We start from the raw sequence: 24,843 nt of genomic DNA, 5'->3' as shown, positions 1-24,843 counted from the left end.
CTGACCATGTTTTGCTGAAGTGTTTTTTCTTTAATTACTAATGCGACCTTTTTACAGCACAGAATGAACATAATAAGCATTGCTTGGTAATTGGTTGAGCTAAATTGGTATTATCTAATTGTGTATTTAAATTTAACATAATTCATGTGTGAGACAGTCTAACAGAAGGACGGACAAAACCAGTGAAATATCAACTGATCTGATAACTCTGAGTTCTTGTCATATTACCATTTTCTAAACTATAGCGAATAAACTGATAATGTGAGAAATGTTGAAGGTGTCTGAATAAACATTTGGTTTGACTGTATATGAGTGTGAGATGCGTATTGGCTAAACCTGTGATGAATGTATTTCGTGTGCTGACAGGAACGATGGAGCGTTGGACGACATCGGACCGGATGAGATTGTTTATGACGTCCGTGACACAGAGCCTCCATCCACTCCCCCGCCCATCTTTCCCTCTCCTCCCGAGATCTTCACCGAGGATGACCTCACAGGGAAACGGGCATCCATCGCCTATGAGGACTGTCTGAAGCAGCTGGCATCGTTCCTCACGCTGCCTGTGAAAAGGTGCCCGTACAGGTGTGACGTCAGTCATGTGAGGTGCCAGTGCCTTCCCCCCTTCCAGGTCTCCATCACATGCAGGGGTACAGCGAGCATCATGGAATGGGTGAGGAACTGTATAACACTGTAAAACACTGTAACCAAGTCGTGTATGTGCAGTGAACGTGGTTTTGCGACACTTAATTACTTGGTTGTAAAAGCTTGTATATAAAATGTGAATCACTGTATACTTTCATTGGAGAATGTTAAAGGAATTACCCCATGATTACTTATTGATTACACTATACTTGCATTTGAGAAAATGAAAGGGTTAGTTCAGCCAAAAATTTAAATTCTGTCAGTAATTACTCACCCTCATGTTGTTCCAACTCCGTAAGACTTTCGTTCATCTTCGGAACACAAATTAAGATATTTTTGATGAAATCTGAGAGCTGTCTCACTCCTTCATAGTCTCTAGGTAATTGATATCTGCTATCCCAGAAAAGTTGGTAAAGACATCGTTACAATAGTCCAAGAGACTCCAGTGGCTCAACCTTAAGTTTATCAAGCGACGAGAATACTTTTTGTGCGCAAAAAACCTACTTTATTCAACCATCTCTTCTCTTCCATGTCATTCTCCTAAGCTGTTGACGTAGTGTAAATCCGTTCTGGGTTGTACGTCAGAACGTAGGCTCACTATTGGCCGGCGCTGGTCATGTGTGTGATGCTGGCCAATAGTGAGCCTACGTTGTGACGTACAACCCAGAAGCGCTGCGCTGTTACACTACGTGAACTCACTCAGAGGCCCACACAGAAGAAAATGAATAGTTGAATAAAGTTGTTATTTTTGTTTTGTTTTAGCGCACAAAAAGTATTCTCGTTGCTTGATAAACTTCAGGTTGAGCCACTGTAGTGTATTGGACTATTTTAACGATGTCTTTACTAACTTTTCTGGGCCGTCAAGTTTCGATCCCATAGAAGCCTATGAAGGAGTGAGACGGCTCTCAGATTTCATCAAAAATATCTTAATTTGTGTTCCTAAAATGAACGAAAGTCTTACGGGGTTGGAACAACATGAGGGCGAGTAATTACTGACAGAATTTCCATTTTTGGGTGAACTAACCCTTTAATAGTGTGGTGCAGGTATGATGTCACTTTGTAGGCCAACCGGTAGTTTGCATCAAACTGGTTTCCTCAAGAAAAACCTAATAGGATTTTCCCATAGGCTTTTGGATTATTGTCTGTGATCAACAAAAGTTTATGATACTTGCACGTTTTGACCATCAAGATAAATATCACAGATGAACACAACTTTTGTGAATTTTGAAGCCTATATGCAGTCACCAGTTGTAAAAAGCAGAAGGTAGGCTATAAACAAACTACATCACGGTCACTCGACTTCAAGCACCATCATTAAGCTTCCGACAACTTTTTCAGTTTTTATCTAAAACATTTCCCCAAAATGTTTGAGTTAGAATAATGTATAAGAGCACAATTACATGCATAACGACGCTGTAAAAGCGGACTGAGTTTGTCTGTTCGGCGTGACGACGTTTAATCTCCTCGACAGCCTCTGTTGTTCCATTAGCCGGTTGTTAGCAACCGCCTTTTTCAAGACACATAACAGCTTCACGAATCACGAGTGGGGTAATACTGATGTATTTTATGTCGTAGAAAAAAACCTGAAAGTGTCTTGAGCTTGTGTTCACCACAGACATTATTTCAGCCATTTAACAAAAAAAAATCATTGACTTTGGGATGATGGAACTGGAAGTGCTAAAATGCAACTCGTTTACTCGTTTTTGCCTACAAAGTGATGTCATACCTGCACCACTCTTATGGAAGGACGTTTTTTTTTTCAACTTTCTGCTGTTGACTCTCAGACCTGTCCCAATGGCCATACTGTGTGGAGGTGGAGCTCGCAGCCGACAGTAAGGTGTGGCATACAAGCGGGGGATTACATGCTGGCCACTAATATCTTGCTCTCTGGGAGCAACTACTCCAGCATGGGAATGACGAGCGACGCGAGGTTGGCATGTCTTCTGTTGGACAGGTATGTGCCCACGTTTCCATTACAACTTCTTCTGTTCATACAGTATAGGTTGCAGTGTAAGGCCTACTATCAACCAATGCACTGCCAGATCATATGGTTGATGACGAGACGTCTGCGTTTTCGCGGGATTGCGTTTTTGAGGTTTGCGCAGAGAACCTTTTTTCCCCAAAATTTTTCAATGCTTGCACTTTGGAGTCTATTTCAGGGTTTGCGTTCTCGAGCCACCAGTCACTGTTTTGTGCGGATGAGCGGGCCGGAGCGCATTGAGTGTTTTCTGTTCGAGCGGTGTCGTCGTGTTAGCGGCCCCTAGGTTAAAGGGATAGTTCACTTTGAAATGTAATTTTGGTATGTTTTAGCTTACCTCAAGGGCATCCAAGATGTAGGTGTCTTTTTTTCCGCAGTAGTTTCAATTTTGATATTTTGCGAAACCGTAGCCAATGCGACATCTAGTGTATATATCTATACCCGCCAGCGCTCTCAGATCATTTGGACGCAGCTGTGTTCAAGAGGTAAAAACGATATAAATACTGTTCGTTTTCTCACACAAACCGCTCGTTTCGTGTCTTAGGCCATCAATGTGTACTTACGATGGGGAATTGTTTAATTTGGACGACGGGGAATTGTTTTAATTTGGACTCTGTGCATGCTCTTTGAGGCGGTGACCATAGACCTGCATTATATGACTGACAGACAAGAACGGTTTGACCTAAAAATATCAAAATTGAAACTACTGCGGAAAAAAAGACACCTACATCTTGGATGCCCTTGAGGTAAGCTAAAACATACCAAAAATTAATTTCAAAGTGAACTATCCCTTTAATAACTAATGATCTTCGCAACGGAAGTGAATCAATCAAAACTAACTTTAGCTGGACAATAACTTTATTCTAGAGCTGCTGTAAAGCCAAAACAATCTGTTACTGTAATTTCCTATTATCACTGTAAAGTAGGGGTGGGCGATATAGCCTCAAAATGATATCACGATATTTCAAGAATATTTGCGATAATGATATTTATGACGATATAAAAAAAAAATGTAGACACATTTTTTTACTACATTTATCTCACCTAAATGTTTGCTCACTCATTGTGTTTTTACAATTGGGTAATTTTGTTTTTAAGAGTTTACACAACACAAGGAAGCTTGATTTCAGTCTTTGAATTAAATTGAAAAAAGTAGCAAAAAATATATACAAAATAATAAATATACAAATAAAGAGAAGTTTTTGGGTAGGTCTAACACTATTCAGAAATACTACAGAAACTGAATAAGGTAATCAAGTGTAAAAAACACTAGTCCTGAGTCCTGACTAAATTAAATACATAGGCTATTAATTCTGATTCCTTACAATGAAAGCTATCTTTTGTTGTTTTGATGACAACATTAATGACAGACACATAGCCTATGGCTGCTGTCACTTTTAGAGCTAGTGCCCGGATCCATTACTGTTATACTGTCTGTCACACTGTCACGCGCGTTTTATGCTTATTTCAGACATAACCGACTGTTTACGAATATACTGACCATGACTGTAATTTTTACACAATTTTGCGTGTTTTTTCCCCCGTTAAAGCGATATAATCCGCGAAAAAGAACTTTTGTTACTCGCGAGCTGTTTGTGAGACGGCTTTACTGTATGTGTGCACGCAGAGTAAACATCTCTCAGAGAGCGCGCGAGTACTGAATAGTTTAAAATCGCAAATATTTGAACTGATAAGACTTAAAAAGAAGTGAAAATGATCAACTTTAGTTACGATGCAAGTGACAAAAGACAATTCCGTCATGTCCTGACTGCTAAACACAAGAGTGTGGTATTGACGTTTGACTTGTGCAACCCATTTTGAGAGCGAGAGAGAGAAGACGCAGCACTGCTGAACACTCACGCGGTTGGTAAAATCAATGTTTGCGGGGGAATTGCCCGCATTATAAGTGGTAGACCTGCGGGAATGATTAAAATACTATTGAAGTAGCTCCTTTTTAGGTACTATTAGTGTTGTCACGATACCAAAATTATTGTTTCGATACCGATACCAAGTCAAGTATTGCGATTTTCGATACTTTTTCGATACTTTTCCTGAAAAGGGAGAAACACTCTCAAATATCATTGCTGTGCTTTATTTTAAAACCGGGACAACATTCTAATCATATAACACACTAATAAATGAACATATGAACAGCAGATATATTAAACATTTGAACAAAATATGAAATATCAAAATATAAAAAATAAATTAGAGCAATGACATTCAAGGTAAAAAAAAAGATAAATTTAGCAGCATTATCTCATTTATCATAAGAAATATAAGAGCTTTATCTTGATTCTGAACTTTGAATAAAAATATGAACAGCGATTATATTAAACAATGTTCAATATTGGTAACATATGATAAGCCTCATTGGTGATATTTGACATGTGGGGAGAGAGTTGTGGAAGGCCTATACTTCATGTTAAACATAAATATATAGCAGCAAAGACAACGTCGGCAGTGTTGACGGCAAAACAGGCTACAGAATAATTCGTTCTGTATTGAGAGGTGCAATATTTGAAAATCGATCATATTTTTTTAAATTACATTTATAGTGTATTTATGTCAAAACTTTCAAACATCAAAATGTCATTTATTAATATGTATTCGTGTCAAAATGACATAGAAACATCTTTTCCTATTCTATTTTGCCGCACGCTTGCGTGTCGCGTGAAAAATAGGCGTTGGTTCTATTCTATGCACGCGTTTTCCGCGCGTCTCGAGCTGCGCCCAGACGCGTGTGTCACGCAGGCAGTTAACATGGGAGCCGAAATAAAAACGGACACGACACGCAGCCAGTGTGTGACCGGCCTTACAAATCTGGAACGCGGTCATTCTTAGAAGTATCGATACTAATAAATTAAGGAATCGTGACGTTTTTCATTTCCGATTTACTTTTGACGTATCGGTGCACCGTGCAACAGAGCAAGGTAGGCAACGTACTTCCATATGTCACTCCTCGCGTCATCTTTTTCTACGAGTCGTGGACCACTTGTGCTCGCACATGCAGCCATCTCTCTGTAGTGTTTTGTCACATGACACTGACAGCGGCAGGTTATTTGCTGCGTGCGTCAGGAAAAAAACACAGACGTCCATAGGGAGGCTTTTTTTTTTTTTTTTTTTTTTATACTGATAAATGTAGGTATCGTGACGTTTTTAATTTCCGAGTATCGCGATACTTTTGAAGTATCAATACACCGTGCAACACTAGGTACTATGGCACACCCCTACTGTAAAGCTGCTTTGAAACTATCTATATTGTTAAAAGCGCTATATAAATTAAGGTGACTTGACTATTTATTCAAATACAATTTATTTATTCATTTAATGAATATGCTAATGAGCCCCGCCTCCACTCACTCACTGCAGCTCAGAGATCCACTCTTTGACAATCACACGTTGATCTGATTGGTTACATGGTAGTTTGTGACGTCAGAAACACCAGCGATTTCAAACCGTGTTTTTGAGACTGTCTAGGAACGAGCACAATTAACAATGAAAGCAGAGAAGACTTGCAAGTTGACGAGTTGATTTATCAGTATTTTAATACGCTCTTGTCTCGTTCATAGAGATTTTTAGATGGATACCATGGCCTTTTAGGTTGTGTGTAATCTGCGATCTCTGACCCAGTTTGTTTGCTGGCTGTAATTCGCTGTGTTTTACTGCCAACTGGCATCCCGGAGTGTTGAAATACTTTTGGGTGAACTGGCAGTGGGCGAGATCACGCAGATTAAAACAAAAACAGACATTTCAACACAGAACACAGATTTCAAAGTAAAATAACTGGCTGTAGAAGAAACGAGTATGTGAACATTAAGGACATTAAGGTTTTAACGGATAATGTTGTTTTTTAGTCTGAAGAGATTGTTTTTAGATAGGATGGTTGAATAGATATGTATATATATATATATATATATGTGTATTTTTTTTATTTTGTTATAGTTATTTCTTTCATTTGTGTGGTTATGGTTTGTCTTGAAAATGTCTCATTAAAAAAGATCAAAGACCACAATGGAAATAAGTTAATGCAACTTTATTGTGTTATCCTTGACAGAAATTGTGCATTCATTGCATTATGCTTTCATTATAGTGCTGGAATTTAGGGTTTATGATTTTTTTTATGCCTTTTTGTTCACAGGGAAATGGCAGAATCTGAAGACATGCTGTCAGCAGAACAATCCGCAGACAGGTAACGTGTATTTGACATTATTACTCGACAAACACGTGATTTATTGAGGTTGCCAATAATTTACCCTCTTTAGACCTATAGGAATTGTTTATTAAAGATGGGGGTGTACATACACACTTACACACAAAGAGTGCTTATGCATGATTTATATTATTATATCATATAAAATAAAATAACAATTATGAACTGTAAAATTCTGTACACAAGTAAGTTTAATCCTATAGTTCTGATTCAAGATCCCTGAAATGTATGGCTGTGAATCTTTGGGTAGACAGCGAATCGATTCGCTTCGTGATTCATTGGTTTTCGACTCAATTCAAGAACGATTTTTTACAAATTCAGAATACTTCAATTCGAGATGATTCACAATGCAATATGATTAATGGTTCGAATCTGCATTTGTTTTTAAGTGCATTCATGGGATTATTAAGATTCTTTCCCTAATGTGTCTTAGTCAGGCTGTGAATTACACCGTGAAAGAGAGTGAGGGCAAAACAAAAAAAACTTTAATGATCCTACATCACTTTTATTTAATATCTTATAAAAAAGATGCTATATGTAGAAATGTACATGAACTAACAATACTTTTAAAGTCTTTTTAAATATTGGTTTGTTAATTATTGTGGAGAATAGTGTTCATGTATAAGCTACACAACCTAGTGTTCCAGATGCATTAAACATACAATTCTTCCATGGATAGTCTTCCCTAAAATATCATGCATGTCAGTTCAGCGCATATCACGAGAGTTGTGAGGGCGCGCCGCAAACGACTTATTCGTGCATGCAATAATTTAATGTTTATATATTTAAAGCATTTAATTGCTACTGAATCACGTTTCATTCAATTCCTAGCACTTTAAATCAATTACTGACTGAAAATGATTCACGTTTCAAAAATAAATGTTTCAAGAGTGATGCATATGTCAGGATGTGTAATCGATTCATATTACACACCCCTTCTGATATATTGCCACCAGATTTTTTGTTTTTTTTGTTTACAGTTTGGGGTTGGAATATGTTTTGTAGTTTCTTGTAAAAGCTCCTGAAATGCCATTCTGCGTAAGTGAGAGGCTGTCGTTTTGCCACAGTCTCCCAGTAGCGTTAAAACACGGGTTTCCTAAATGGTTTCTGGAAGGGCTTTCCAATGTAATTGTCGGCAAGGCTTTCTGGAGTGCTGAATATTGATCTCTACGCTCTTTATTTTAATAACCCATGCGATTGTGCATCCTGGTGGACATCGGTAGATACAGAAAATACCACAATGAGGCACAAAGAGCAAATTATGTGTGTGTGTGAGAGAAAGACAAGCCATAAAGAAGACATGCTAATGGCAGTGATAATGGGATGAGGCCAACCATATATTTCATCACATAAAGATTGTATTTCGAATTATCCACATAATTAATGAGCAAACTAATATAATGGCGTAATCCAATAATTACTGCGTATTCAATACATTGTTTCTCTAAAGACCTCATGACATCTTACTGGAAGTTTTATGGTTATATACATTTAATGTTTTCAGGCTTTCTCTTTAGGCTAAATGTACCAAAAATATGAATGACTCATCTCGTTCACAGGGGCGTATACTGGTTTTTGTGCAATCAGATCATCTCTAGATTGAACATGTCACTCATTTCTCACTGTCCCTTTACTGACAATTTATTGATTTAATCTTGAAGTTTGATATGCATGGAGGATATTTCATTTTATTCATACTTGCTCACTGACTTTAATTTGCTTCAGAGCACTTATATTATTGTGGCCACTTGTAATGTGGCTTATAGAAGAAATATATAGAAGAAATTCAGAAAACACACATGACTTTAGTCACTACACTCTTAAAAATAAAGGTTTTCAAAAGGGGTTTTTCACTGTGACGCCATAGAAGGACCATCCAGTTGGTGACGCTTGCTCGCTCGCTCTCATTGGCTATTGCGGGTATCCCGTCAAAGGCAGCCGATCGAAAGTCATAAACATCAAACATGTCTGATATTTAGGATTTGGGATTGGGTAGGATCTGGGGAAGTAAAATAATCGTAATGACGCCACACAATTGAGGAGTTTTTGGACAAAAAAAAGTCAGTTGCGACAAGCCTCAAAAGCCCCTTTCACACAGAGATTCCGGAAAATACACGGATAATGTGTCCCGGGATTTGTCACGGGATCGTTTGATTTTGGTTCATTCACACTGCCTGTGATTTTCCGGAATCTGTGAGTGCGTTCACACACATCCCGTAAAGACACGTGGTGTCAGGATGTCATTGCGATGGCACGTGTGTTAGGGCTGTCAAAATGAATTTCTTTCTTAAATATTAGCTAAATTCGAATTGTAAAGGCAATACTTAAAGGTGCTCTAAGTGATGTTGGGTGATGTCACTTCTTGTTGACATTCGAAGTATTGTCAAACAAAACAGAGGCTAGCTCGACCCTCCTTCCTCCTCATCCCGTCCCCTCCCCCCTTCCCTGCGTGCGTGCTGCGTTCTGCATGCTTCTCTCTATTCCACTCCAGTCCCCAAACCCCCCTTCATGTGCACGCGCACTAACCCCCCAACCCCCACCCCAAATCATTCTTGCCGGTTATTGGCTGGAACTCTGTTTGTTATGTTTAGTGGTGCGGGTTGGCCCAGTTTGTTTTTGTTGCCGTTTGTGGAGCCTGGGCTGTCTACAGAGACCGCGTTTTTGCACAGTGTGTTCAGGGGACAGGCAGCTAGCGGATAGTGATGAGACACAAGGAGTGCTGTGTGTGACAAAAAAATCTGCCTAAAAAACGTGTGACATCGCTTGAGCACCTTTAACGTTAGAGGAAAAAATGACTGAATTGTCTCCTACGCACACAAGAAGGCTCAAGCGAGAGCAATTAACAAATATAAACCAAATCAAGCATCGCATCTTTTATTGAAATTAAATTAAATGACATTCACTTTTTAAAGTGCATTAACTTTTCAAACAATTTTTCTTAAATAAAATATAATTTCCCTAATGACAATGTGCATGCCAGGACCATTAGGCTACAATAGTGCATAAAACTGTGTTTGAGCATCAGTAACTGAGAAAACACGCTTCCACACACAGCGTAATGAACTACATCAACACAAAATAGCAAACTGCCATTCAGAAACAATCCACTTGGTTTACCTCTTAAGATAAGTAAGAACCATTTAATATTTTGCTCAAAGTAATAAACTACTAAAAACAATGTACATAATCTAATAATCAAAACTCTCATCATGAGCACAAAACAAAGTTAACTTGTCATTTCAAAGTTTTTTTGTCTTCCCTTCCCTAAATAAATTTCCAATTCATAACATTGTTTTATTTATTTATTTTTTATAAAATGCTCTTACTATGCTGATTAATAATGCTAAATGTATGCTACGCATTAACTTGTCAAACAGTCATCTCTATTACAGAGAAAAATAACTGTATTTGCGTTTTAGCACGGAAGCGGAAAGGGCTTGGATGAAGTGTGTCCCTTTTGCCTTCACTAGGTCTTTAAGTGTGACGTGCATTTTCACAAGTAAATTTCCATGTAGTCTATCAGTTAAAAATGAACTAAAAGCCGCTTGCATAATATAAGAATTATCAAAATGCGCGGCTTTAATCTGTGCCTTCATCTCTTCCGTCTGTTGGCTATTGTAATTTACACCCATGTTTCTACAGTGACATTCAGCATGTTTCCTATGACAACATCTGACATTTACGTTTATCGTGGCGTGAGAAACCATGTGAAATCCAATGGGAGCGGTCAGACTGAAACGGATTTCCAGAAACGCATGAATGTAGCTTGAAACTGATTTATACAAATTAGATGATGTTTTTTCGACATTCACACTTGCTAAATACGATCAGATTTCAATATAATATGCACAAAAACGGATTTTGAACGAGGCTAGCAGTGTTGAAAAGGCGGCGTGTTGAACGGTCTCTGTTATTGGTGGAGTGAAAGATGGGGGCGTGGCTAAAGGGTTCTGCCATTGGTGGAAAGAGGATCTGTGAGGACCAATGGGGAAATCCGTGGAACCTCGCATCATTTCCTTTAGCGATATTTTGAACACGAAGACGACGGTGGTAAGAGAGATTTTTCTATTGTACTATTACTAGGCATATTTATTTTGCATATCCTATTCTATCTATATTTTATTAAAGCTCCATAGAGTCAGTTATATTTTTGAGTCACAGATGTATTTACACCATCTGAGACAGGGGTCGGCAACCCAAAATGTTTAAAGAGCCATATTGGACCCGAAAAAAAATAAAAAAATCTTTCTGGAGCCGCAAAAAATTAAAAGCCTTATATAAGCCTTATTATGAAGGAAACACATGCTGTAAGTGTCTATATTAGCTTTATTTGCCCCCTAGTATCAAAATGATAAGTAGCCTACAAATACATAATGAGCATTCATGATTAAATGTTTATTTTCCCTGCAGCGCATCCTGGAGAGAATGACGCACCACGTGACTACTCTGCTGTACTATGGTGCTTTAAGTTTAACTTCCATTATAATTTTAATGTATTACGTTTTATTTATTTGTGTATTATTTTTTACAACGTGGAAAAACTTTAAACCTTTCACACGTAAGTTTAAAAGTTTTTTAAAAGTTTTTCAAGGCGACCGTTATTTAGAATGTGTCACTTTATGGTTTCCAAGGTGACGCGTCATTTCGTGTCACGTGACACACCGCAGCAACAACAGAGCTGAATGAATGATGATCTGCTTTTATGTCATTTTTCCTTTCTTATTTAAAATTTTCACAAATTTGTTAGATATGGCATGAAATATCTGATATTCCGATTGTCAAATATATGCAAGTGGAAGTGTTTTCTTGTTTAAACACCTTTATAACGATCGAGTTAGTTGAGCTGTATGCGCGATGGGCGCCGCCGTGTTAGTTTGTGCCGCAGACGCAGGTCAGAGAATCAGATCTGTTGGATTTACAACACGTGAATTCATCCACTTCTCCCGAAATACATAAAAGTAAGTGGCTGGTGAACTGGGAGAAGAATAGAGTAAACTTTAAAGTTACTTACACAATGTGTATCTGATATGAATAAAACGTGTCTTGGAAAGGATTATTGCCTCTTCCTTTAACATCAGTGTGTATTTTACAAACTCTAAATGTATTGTTTTTTTAGTACTTAACGTTATATGTCTGAAACCTAAAATAAACATTATGTGGTTGAAAACACTGAAAAGTTGTGATATATGACAGCTGAGCGCGCCTGTCTCTGGCTCAGCGCCAGCCAACGCGCGAGAGCACATTTGAATTTAGCAGTTGATCACGTCATGTACTGACTGTTCTGATCACACCGATGCGATCGTACGTGCGAAAGGGTTAAGAATGTTTGTCATGTTTTTCCTCCTACTGAAATTATATTAAAACAAAAAATATTTTTTCCATTTTCATATTTTTGAAAAAGCTCCAGGGAGCCACTAGGGCGGCGCTTAAGAGCCGCATGTGGCTCTAGAGCCGCGGGTTGCCGACCCCTGATCTGAGAGGTAAAAGCCTTTTAGTTACAGAGGAAGCTCAGACTTTGTTCAGTGAATGCAGTTTTTTGTCATGATTTGAGCGTTTAGAAACAGAGACAGTTGTTGTCAGGTTTCATTGGTGATCTCAAATATGAAATTTAAAGGGATACTCCACTTTAAAATGAAAATTCTGTCATCATATACTCACCCTCATGTTGTTTCAAAGCTGTATGAATTTATTTCTTCTGCTGAACAGAAAGGAAGATATTTAGAAGAATGTCAGTAACCAGACAGTTTCTGGTCTCATTGACTTCCATAGTATATTTTTTTCCTACTATAGAAGTCAATGCTATCTAAAACTGTCTGGTTACTGATATTCTTCTAAATATCTTCCTTTCTGTTCAGCAGAAGAAAGACATTCATAAGATTGAAACAACATGAGGGTGAGTATATGATGACAGAATTTTCATTTTAAAGTGGAGTATCCCTTTAATCGTAAGCTTGGTGAACAGCTTTGGAGGATTTCCCCATTCAAAGAGATACGAGCTGTTTTGCATGACTGAATTAGCGCTTCAAAGATGGCCGCCGACTGAAATGACTTGCTTTAAAGGGAGTTTTGGTACATCTAAATAACATTTTGTGTGTTTTGCAGGTATTGTGACTGGGATTATGTCCATGTAGAGGTGAAAAAACAAGTATAGATGTATATTTTGAAACACAAGATGACCAGTTGTGCTGGACGTGGACAGGTACTGTAAATTGAAGTATGTAATGTCTGAGTAGATACTACATTTGAGTTTGAATTTACTTCAAGACGGCTCAAAAAGTAAGTTCTAATGACAGGGTTCGTACAAAAAATGCTTGAATTTGACTTTTTGACATTTAAGTCCTGGAAACCCCTTGAAAACAGCCATGTTCATGAAAAGGTACATTCAAGCGCTTGAATTAGAGCCATTTTGCATGGCTATGAGTGTGATGTTGCTCATAAATATAAGTATATGATGCAGCTTTCATTCTTGAGGTTGGAGGGGGGATATCAGTTTGAATAAGGAAAACGATATCTTTGTCATAGTATCCTTTCAGTGGTTAAAGTTACTCCAGTTGTAGTTTTCGCCTACCGTTGTTCAAACACTGCTTTCAGACACACTACTCTTGCCGTACCGTTTTCCGCCGACTATATAGTAAGGAAAGTGTTCGATATCGGACGAAGCTAATTCTAGCAAACCATTCATGAAGATGAATTATTCAAATGTTTTCTTTTTGCTACTCATTTGCTGTGATTATAAAATAAATGTTTTCATAGTTAATAATGCTGTTGTGTTTTTAATACAGATGGATGTGTAGAAATAATGATTTGAACTGTGATGTAGGTCACTTGTAGTGTTCAAGCTAAATAAAGCATTAACCTATCCTACAATCATTCTGTGGCTGTAATGATTTTGTGATCGATGAAATGCAGAACGCTTGCAGTTGATTGGCCCTTTTTATTGCTTATCAGGCATAATATGCAAATAAATAACAGAATAATCTACAAGCAAAACAAACGTTGTGTCATCATGTATGTTGTATGTGTCTCAATACATTACAAAAGCACCTCATAAGTGTTTACATCCACTGCTTAGTCAGTGGTAATAGAAGTTTGATTGACAGCGCGAATTAAATCACACTTTGACCTGCTGTCTCCATTTTTTTTTTAATGCAGTCGGTTTGTGATCAATTCACAAGTCTTTCCATCGCCAGACTCTCAACACGTTTGCTCATCTGGGTAATAAAACAGTGTGTCCTGTCCTATTGTTTAGATGTGTATTGTGTTAGGTGACACATACACCACTCACAACAATCACCTGACACCTGACCTCACGTTGGATGAAAGCGTCTACTGAATGATGAATGTAAGTGTAGCATCAGGCTTTATCAGGTGTCAGTCTGTGGCATTTCCCTGCAGTCTTTTGTTCCCCCACTGCCTGGCCATTTGAACGAGGTTCATGAGGATTGAACTGATGTCAGATAAACATTTGTTTGAAGGGTCGTTTCATTAGGAAGACTGTCATCCTCCTGAAACTAAAGACAACAGAGTAACGTCTCCCTCTAGTGGCTGATGCACAACTGACTAGTCATGAACACAAATAAATAGGCCCTTAATGCATTTATCCAACCTTTTGGCACAGACTTTCTCAGGCAATACATGCTTTAAATAAATAGCACTTCACTTATAATGACATTTTATGTGAGTTGCATTTATTACCACTTGCATTTAGTATAACCAAGATGTTTTTGTTGTTGTTTACATTTGTTGCAAACTGCCAGATATATAATATTAACGGTTTAGACATTGAATTTCCATAGTGTTCCCAAAATACATAAGTGTGTGTGTGTGTGTGTGTGTGTGTGTGTGTGTGTGTGTGTGTGTGTGTGTGTGTGTGAGAGAGAGACAGAGAGAAACAGAGAGAGAGAGTGTCAGTCACTCAGTGCATGCGTGTGTGTGAGTGTAAGTGTGTGTGGATCTGAACATCTTAAAATCAAAATACATTTGCTTGAGATGCAAAATTATATAATGTCTTGTTTTTATGCTTAGGTTTATGCTTAACACAAGAACAAATATGTGTCAATGAGTTATAAAAAAAAAAAATTCTTGAACTAAGCCCATTGGCAGATATCTGTTCTTTTATTTTATCACAAACTCTGTTTATTTTGATCATTTTATTTTCAGAAAACAAGACCTTATGTCATTTTGTTTCTTGATGAAATGTGTCTTGATTTTGGAAATCTTTAGGCATTTGCATTGGAAATACTGAGGAAGAGAAGCACTTTTTTACAGTGTGATCAGAAGGAAACGTAAACGTTATTTGCATATTCTAATAGTTGGGAGTGTACCAATGGTACCATAAGCTACTTTTTTTTTTTTTTTTTTTTTTTTTTTTTTTTTTTTAAGTAATTAATATGTAATATGGAGATCGGTTGGAACAACTCATCGTGTTTCTCCGTAGACATTTACATTTTGAAAACATCAGTATATTTTTTTCCATTCAGTTTATTCCTTATACTTTCTTTACTTGGTTTAAAAAGGTATTTTTTTGTATTAAATTTACCTTCATACAACCTTCAGAAACCCTGGGTAAAGAATCATGGTATGTGCTCAAATAACAGGGTAACAAAGGCAGCATTGTATCATAAGAAAAAAATACCTTAGTATTTACCTTAGTAGTACCTCCATAAGCATGGTTCTACTATATACTTCCTACTGTAAAATAAACAAGTGAATCAATTGTGGTACGTGTGAAAGTGATGATTATGCAGGACAAGATTCTCTATTGTTCCACAAACAGCATGTGCTTCCTCTCAGAACCGTTCTCGGGTGTAACGGGGTGTGATCGTGAACGCGCCCGGGCGGGTCACACCCATAGAGCACTGTTTACAAACACCAGGAAGAGATGACGTCACCCTGCACGAGCACATGTTCTGCGCGTATGCTCGCGCATCTCCCTGTGCGCGTGCACTTCGTCGTGGAAATGACGTCTGCTGAACGTATAGAACGTCCTTCTACGTGTAGTTTAAGGAAAAGGGGGGGTTTCGCGCTTAAAACGAGGCAAAAAACGCGTTTGTTTTCATGACCTCCATACTCAAAACACACACGCTGACGGGCGCTGAGGATTGTGGGGGAATCGGCGACTGCAGACGTGGAAAACCTTAAAACACGGAGTGGAGTTCAGTGGGATTCTCTCTAGGGTTACTCTGTTTTCAAATGTACAGGAAAATAAACACTTAAAGAGTTTTTCCCCCACTCAAGAGATACACTTTATTTGTAGTTTATACATTATTATAAGCTTTTTTGATTGAAGATCAGTGAAGGATTATAAAAAATGCATGTCACATTAATTAATTGTGAACTATTAGAATGTTTAATTGGTGATGAGCTAAAAACCTCGGTTCATTATATTCAACCACAGTTATAGATTCTAAATTAGATTAATTAAATAGATTTTGGCAACATTGTTAAAATGTTTTAACATGTTTAAAATGTTCAAAATCTGCCCATTACCATGGTATAAAATACAGTTTTACTTTAAAGGTATTTTTATCGGCAGAATTATTGATGTACGTGAAATATTCCCAAAGCATTAATAGGCACACACACACACACAGAGAGAGAGAGAGAGGGAAAAAAAAACATAACAGTAAGAAAAATACGAATAAAAATAACCATTTAAATGAATTAAATTAAATAGTCACTCTATTACAATAATATTTTATTTGTATTTAAAATATTTATTTGATTCTATAAATCCCTATTTTATTTGTATTCGATACTTTCTTATTGTAATATTATTATATTTATTTATTTGTTATAAAACCATTTCACGTCCTTTACACAAATCTCCAGTCCAGTGTTTACAACTCTCCGCGTACATGCGTGTTGGGGCACAGCGCAACCGACCTTCAATCCGTCAAATCGTCCATGTTTTTTATCTCATTGGCTGCGATTGAATTACCGCATTCCTTATAGCGCCTCTAATTGGTCGGCGCACCCGTCAATCACAGAACCCCCTCCTCCAGCGCGCTTTGATTGGCTAATCCCCCCTTCCCTTTCTCTCTGGTGTATCGCGGCGGTGGGTCGAGTCGCCGCCGCTGCTGATGCTGGTGTCTCCGGTCGGGCACGTTTAACGTTTCATATTTTCCCTTCATATTCATATCGTGCCCCGTTCCGTGTGCGGAAAGATAAAGATGGCAGCGGTGGCTCGTTTGGAGGGCCGTGAGTTTGAGTATGTGATGAAGAAGCGCTCGGTGACGGTGGGTCGGAACTCGTCGCAGGGTTCGGTGGACGTGAGCATGGGCCACTCGAGCTTCATCTCCCGCCGGCACCTGGAGATCTTCACCGCGGCGGCCGAGGATACTGGCTCGGGCCCGGGCGGTGGAGAGTTTTATCTGCGCTGTCTGGGGAAAAACGGGGTGTTCGTGGACGGGGTGTTTCTGCGGCGGGGGGCGCCACCCCTGCAGCTGCCGAGAATGTGAGTTATTATCATAACCTTCATCATTCTTCATCATGCTTATCATACCATCATCATCATCCTCAGCGATGTTATTGTTGTTGTTGTTATGGTGAAACGCCGGGAGCACGTGCTAGTGTGCCTATGCCGCACAAAATTTTCGTTTCGCTTTCAGAGCCTCTCTGGGCTGTGTCTCATTCCCCAGTGAGCTGCCTAACTAGACAGCATTCACGCGCTTCATGTGTTCATGCAGAATTTTGGCCATTGTGTGGAGAAGCAGGGGCCTTTTTAGAGCATCATGCAGAATTTTTGGGGCCACCAAAACAATTCTGCTAATATATATAGGCCTATATATTTTACAAGGGCATGGCAGACCCCATCTTATTTCACCATAAATGCATGCATTAAGTTTGGGGTTTCATGGACACATGCTGCTACAGATTAAGAGCATCACATGCGTGCATTTATGCGTGAATCGTGTGTATATAGATTTTTTGGTGGAAGGGCATTATACATGCTTGCAGCATTTTGGGGTGTTAAAGGTGTGTGCAACATATTTGGGCATCCAAGGGTGTGTGTAGCAGCATTTTTGAGAAACAATAGGTGCATGCAGCATTTTGGGGCATCATAAGCGTGTGCAGCAGCATTTAGGGGCATCATAAGCGTCTGCAGCAGCAATTTGGGGCATCATAGGCGTGTGCAGCAGCATTTTGGGGCATCATAAGCATGTGCAGCAGCAATTTGGGGCATCATAAGGGTGTGATGCAGCATTTAGGGGCATCATAAGCGTCTGCAGCAGCAATTTGGGGCATCATAAGGGTGTGATGCAGCATTTAGGGGCATCATAAGCGTCTGCAGCAGCAATTTGGGGCATCATAGGCGTGTGCAGCAGCATTTAGGGGCATCATAAGCGGCTGCAGCAGCAATTTGGGGCATCATAAGTATGTGCAGCAGCAATTTGGGGCATCATAGGTGTGTGCAGCAGCAATTTGGGGCATCATAAGCGTCTGCAGCAGCAATTTGGGGTATCATAAGTATGTGCAGCAGCAATTTGGGGCATCATAAGGGTGTGAAGCAGCATTTTGGGGCATCATAAGTATGTGCAGCAGCAATTTGGGGCATCATAAGGGTGTGAAGCAGCATTTTGGGGCATCATAAGCATGTGAAGCAGCATTTAGGGGCATCATAAGCGTCTGCAGCAGCCTTTTGGGGCATCATAAGCTTGTGCAGCAGCAATTTGGGGCATCATAGGCGTGTGCAGCAGCAATTTGGGGCATCATAAGCTTGTGCAGCAGCAATATGGGGCATCATAAGCTTGTGCAGCAGCAATTTGGGGCATCATAAGGGTGTGAAGCAGCATTTTGGGGCATCATAAGCATGTGAAGCAGCATTTAGGGGCATCATAAGCATGTGAAGCAGCATTTAGGGGCATCATAAGCGTCTGCAGCAGCAATTTGGGGCATCATAAGCTTGTGCAGCAGCAATTTGGGGCATCATAAGCTTGTGCAGCAGCAATTTGGGGCATCATAAGCTTGTGCAGCAGCAATTTGGGGCATCATAAGCTTGTGCAGCAGCAATTTGGGGAATCATAGGCGTGTGAAGCAGCATTTTGGGGCATCATAAGCTTGTGCAGCAGCAATTTGGGGAATCATAGGCGTGTGAAGCAGCATTTTGGGGCATCATAAGCTTGTGCAGCAGCAATATGGGGAATCATAGGCGTGTGAAGCAGCATTTTGGGGAGAATTTCAGAATTTCAAACATCACTTCTAAACAAATGCATAGGCATGCTAATATCACCTGTCAGAAATGTGCACAAAAGAAAAAAATGTGTGTTGTGTGTCATGGAAGAATGAGTGTTGTTTTTGTCTGAGATGGAGTGTAAACAGTAAACACTCACAGGTTTAGATGCTAACTAGGGGTTTAGATCCTGACAGCATCAAAGGCTCTTTCTCAAATGGATTTTTTTTTTTTTTTTTTGCATCTCAGAAAAGCCCCGTCTGTCAGTTAGGTAGGTTTTGCTGTCAGATGTTTGCATTTTCTTATTTGTTTGTCTTGAGAAGATGTTGGACATCTGGTTGTGTTGACATTATCCTGAAGTCGACCTTTGGATCGTGATCATCGTGCATTATCTGTTTTGAATGAATTGTCTGATTTGTACTTGGTCTCACCCACAGCTGGCCAGCGTATTTCAGAATCATTTTGCACTGTAGATTTCAGGTATCTCTTTTTGAACGACATCAAATCACAGCGTCAAGCACGACTGTAGTGCACACTTATCCCTTTGCTTTTTTTAACACATGACCCACATATCTCAATATAACAACAAATCTGTTGCACCCTACAATGCCAGCCTTTAAAGCTATTTTATGCACTGCCATTTTCAGCTCGTCTCATTTCAGCAAACCTTTCTGTTGAATTCTGCTCAGGTTTAAAAATGCAAATCACCTCTAGATCATCTTGATACGTGGTGTCACTTTAAGAGTGCGGTAAGTTAGTGAGCTGATATAGTTTGACTGATTAGCACTTTCTAAATATGGAGGCATGCATGTTTGTTTGAGTTATAAAGAGACTCTCTGATGTCTTTGTGCTGACAGACTTGATGCGGCTTCAGAAAATGTAAATAAGGCTTTTTATAGCCAATATTTATCTTTAAAGCTAGGGTATGAAATCTGTTATTTCTCTCCCTAAATTTAGTTTTTTTGTTTGAATGTTTCTGGATTCCATTTGTAATGTTTTAATTACATTTTAATAATCAAAAAGAACATTTTATCAGTTGAATTAATAAAACGTTAACGATAATATTGCCCTATGAAATTTGTGTTTATTTACATTTTTAATTAATCAGATGAATGCATAAACATTTAATATTTTAAAATGTAAGCAAATGAAATTTGAACAATTCCTTATATGTTTAATGGCAAATAATTTACTGTTATGTACAAAATTAAGTTTTGATAAAAATGAAACATCTTTTAAGGAATAGTAAATAAACAGTATTAGTGTTATTAATATTAGATATTATAATTTAACAAAGTACATTCTACTGTACAATAGGGGTGGGAATCACAGGGTACGTCACGATACATGGCTCACGACACAGCACTTCGGCGATAATCAATATATTGCTAGACAATCCTATAACGATACATCACAATATCTGTCTAACTATGAAAACAAAATGCCTGTGAAAAGGTTAAGTGCAGTTTTTTTTTCTTTATTAAAGTCCAAACTTTTAGAAAACCGCACATTTTTTTTCAGTCTGTAAATTAAATTGAACATTTTAATTAATTTAAACATTTTATGCTTATACTTTTTAAAAGTTTAAACTTTTCTGTGTGTGTAAACTGACACATTTAACTGCTTATCGACTTGTTTTATACCTGGTACATGTCAAAATTTACCAACCTCTTTTATTTAAACCTGGGAACATCTCAGTGTTTACCAGCTGTTTCCATAAAATAAACCTGGGAAAGTGTCGTCAAAGGGTACCGACTTTTATATTTTAACATTTAAAAATGTGACGACACCAGCATTTCCGACTTAGCATTTCGAGCGCTGTTGAGCGGATTCTTAAACGCCTCTGATTGGCCAATTGTGTTCACACTTCACACACTCAACACATATGAGCTACAATGATCAACGCTTCCAAAACATGTTGCAAATAGACATCGTCTACATTTAAAATAACGAACTTGGGCTATAACGAATTTTATGACTGGATTTCGTGTTTCCATCTGCATTTTTCACGGAAATCATAGGGCCATAGTGAAAATGTGTATATTTCCTTCTTGCATTTATGCATTTGCCAGATGCTTTTATCCAAAGTGACTTGCATTGCATTCAAAGCATGTTTTATCAGTTAATGCATGACCTAGACGTGGCTAGCGCAGTGAGGACTGACTTATAATGGCTTACTTAAAGGTGACTGCACTGAAACGGGTTGTTTATAAATGTTTGTCCTTAGCAGTTTTGTGTGTCTGTAAAGCTGTTAGCGTGCCATACGTGCTGGATGCTGTTGCTAATTATACTGCCACTTCTCTAAAGATTAGAGACAGAAGCCACGTCCACACTTTAATTATCAAGAAATCAATGCGTCCCACCCGCGGAGACGTGCAGTACGTCCAGATGGTTTGTATGGACTGTAATGGACAGCACGTTTGAGGTAGAGACGCTCTGAGTTACAATATTGATCAAGAAGCTAAAGAGCATTTAATTAGTGGAGATTCGCTCCAATTGGCTCTCTGTCAGCACAAAGAGATGCTGACGTTTCCACACATGTCATGATCAGGCCTAGACAAGAAACCATGAGCTCTTTCAGCATTATTTTTTTTTGTCTTTATTGTTTGGAATGGATTCAAACATGGTGAAATGTTTTAAAGCATCCTATTCCTGTCTTTATACCCGGTCAAACACTGTTTAATATATCCATCGATCCTGGGGTCTTTTCCAGAGTGTTTCTGATTTATTATGATGTTTTTATGTGCAGAAGCAGCAGTGAGGTGTCAGGTGAGGAGAAGGTCATTGGTTTGGGATGTGTCGTAAAAGACTATGCTAAATAAATGCACCTCCCGCTGGGGTCGGTTGAACCCAGAGAAACCCAAACACTGAACCCACTGACCTTCTGCACAGAAACAGAAACTGATCTGTGAGGGAGTTAACGCTGTGAAGATGTTAGAGCTGAACAGTGCTGGTTACATTTTTTTTTTTTTTGTCGAACAGAGATCACGATTCTCAACTTGACCACTAGGTTAGACAAAATAACATGTCATTTACTAGAGGTTCTGACCGAATGTTAATTTCTGCAGTCTATTAAAATTTTGAATGATTCAATGACTCGTAGATACTTCACTTGTTTCATTAGTGGATGATTCAGCGTTTTTGAACAAATCTCTTGAATGAATGATTCAATGACTCACTCATGAATACTTGCTTTATTCCTGGATGGATCAGCGTTTTTGAATGAATGATTCAATGACTCACTCATAAATACTTAATTGTTTCATGACTGGATGAATCAGCGTTTTTGAATGAATGATTCAAAGACATTTTCTAACAGTATCTTGTCGCCTCTTTGTGGCATAGCGATGTAGTCAATACAATCTTTATTTGAAGTGCCATGTTACTTTCTAAAGGTGATTTCCTTTAGATTTTTTTCCCAGTTCTTTTGTGATATGAATGTTTGTGAACAGAAATAAAGATACTGTGTGTTTGAAAACACTGTTTATGAAGAGGTTTCATACCAATACCTGATCACTGCTCTCTCTGGCTCATCGGCAGCGCCAACCCAGTTTTGAATGTTCGCTGTGATTTTGTGAAATGTTAAATAGACACAGGCGAATCGTTGTCGTTTAGGAATAAGAGTGAGATCTTTTATCGATTACGGTACGTTCACACGGGGCGTCAGCGTCAACGCTTGACGGAAGGCGTGGCTGAAGTTTGGCACTGACGCCATGGTCATAGCAGCGTCAGCCAATGAAATTAGACAGGAACTCAACAACAAGCTTCATTGTCGTGATTGGCTGCCGCCTGGCTACTGTATTTGCATAGAGCGATCCTGATTGGCTGACGCTTCCGTCTGCGGCGCTTCACTGGCGTTGCTCGCGGCAGAAGTTGAAAAATTCTCAACTTCTGCCGCGAGCAACGCCAGTGAAGCGCCGCCGACGGATCCACAATTCTTTTCGGCAACGCTTGACGTCACCCATTCAAAGTCAATGGGAAGCGTTGACGCTGACGCCCCGTGTGAACGTACCGTTAATCGTGCAGCTCTAGAAAATTTAGAGCGGGAAGAGTTTTGTCTGTCAGACTCTCCATCAGAGATTTCTCTAGTGCAGGGATTCACAAACATTTTTGTCATTCAAACCTCTCCAGTGGATTAACCTCAATATTATGAAGCGATGCGAGTGCTTTGTTTGTACAAAAAACCATGATTTACCATTTAATTTACAAAATATAAATCTCCAATGCACGTTTACGCAACAACATCTGCTCTCGCATCAACAGAACACACGCATGCATCGTGCGTTGGAAATTTATATTTTGTAAATAAAGTGGTAAATTGTAAAAAAAAAATATTGTACAAACAAAGCACTCGCATTGCTTAATAAAATTGGGGTTAAACCACTGGAGTCACATGGATTACTTTAATGATGTCTTTACTAGCTTTCTGGACCTTGAAAGTGGTAGTTGCGTAGGCTGTCAATGGAGGGACAGAAATCTCTCAGATTTCATAAAAAAAAAGTGTTTTGAAGATGAACGAATGTATTACGGGTTTGGAACGACGTGAGGGTGAGTAATTAATGACAGAATTGTTATTTTTGTGGGTGAACTAACCCTTTAAGATTTGAGAAATGCCAAACTAATCTCTAATGATTTTTTTTTAAATATATTTTTATTTATGTATTCATTATTATATAGTTTAGTCATGGCTTAATTGTATAGTTTAGTCCCAGTCTGTCCCTCTGTGTCAACGTCTTGGTTTACTGTCATGGCTCTAGACAGGACTTTACCGCCGGAGGAGTGAGTCAAGCTTTAATATCTGTTATAGTGTTGTAAGACAGTGAGTCACTGGGAATGGGATTGTTTCTGTCTGGAAGTCATTAAGGTTTGCTTTGGTCCATCTTTGAGCATATACACCCCAGCTGATGACGTGATCTAGTTTTAGACTCCACTAACTCAGTTCTTGCTCTCTTCTGTAGCTGTTGTGAGGATCTTACACTCATGAAGCTTAACATGCCAAAAATATTTCACACTGCCAATGAAATAATTTCATTAAAATAGATTTATTGTTGTTATGACAAGTATCTGTTGTTCCTTAGTGTACTTGCAAAAAAAAAAAAAATTTGTGGGAAACAGACAGACAGACCAGTTAGATTAAGTTTTTACATACTCGACAAAAACTAGACAAGTTGCACTAACTGTGTTTTGGGGTTGCTAAACCCAGTTTGTAGAGTGTAAGTTTTGGCGTGATTCCTCTGCTTTAATTGTTGAGCGGTGCAGACTGGGGAGGACCAACACTCCCAGCATAGTCAAATACCTTCAGTGTCATTAGTTAAGGCCAACACTTTTTGCTGTTTTACCAAAGGCAAGCGCACTCATATTTGAAGCGACACACTCATTTTTTCCAGGCGCAGCGAGATGAAAAAATCTCAACTTTTCAGAATGCCTCAAGCGCACCGCAGGTCATGTGACAAGAACCAACCAATCAGCTTCACCCTTTCCGTAACAACATTGAAAGCTCAGTCAACATGAAAGATGGGGGTGCACCCAAACACTACGGGTGTTTTTCTCTTCTCCGTAAATAAATCTTGTAGTAGAGCTAGTGTTTTTCGGTGGTGGAAATCCATTAGCTACTAAAACTTCTTTGTCGTTGTGGAGAGAGCGCAGTGCACGGTTGCATAGCAACGACAGACGCCACGGGAAAACCGGACCGAATTTTACTATTAATAATAAAAGATAAGCTTAAGTGCATTGTAAATGTCATTTATCATTTTTGACTTTTGATTTAAAGGCTGAAATATGTGAGGTTTATCTTTTTATAAAGCCTTTTTTGTCACAACTTCATTTGAACTTGTACAT

The 24,843-nt window shown here is 38.7% G+C and overlaps 1 protein-coding gene across 6 annotated transcripts in view; it reads left to right on the top strand.

Moving 5' to 3' along the window:
• foxk2b (forkhead box K2b) overlaps positions 1-24,843 on the top strand; it is a 47,946-nt gene that overhangs the window by 7,923 nt on the left and 15,180 nt on the right. For 5 of the 6 annotated variants that reach the window (XM_082164564.1, XM_082164567.1, XM_082164566.1 and 2 more), the window contains exons 4-6: positions 367-670; positions 2,427-2,596; positions 6,762-6,812. In XM_082164564.1, the coding sequence (XP_082020690.1) occupies positions 367-670; positions 2,427-2,596; positions 6,762-6,812 (525 nt within the window). Of the gene's footprint in view, positions 1-366; positions 671-2,426; positions 2,597-6,761; positions 6,813-16,855; positions 17,290-24,843 lie in introns of those variants that run through there. The other variant, XM_082164568.1, reaches the window with a different exon arrangement.

The sequence above is a fragment of the Leuciscus leuciscus genome, assembly GCF_965113295.1.
Source record: "Leuciscus leuciscus genome assembly, chromosome: 1".
Lineage (NCBI taxonomy): Eukaryota > Metazoa > Chordata > Actinopteri > Cypriniformes > Leuciscidae > Leuciscus > Leuciscus leuciscus.
This window is presented reverse-complemented; position numbering and strand designations above follow the sequence as displayed.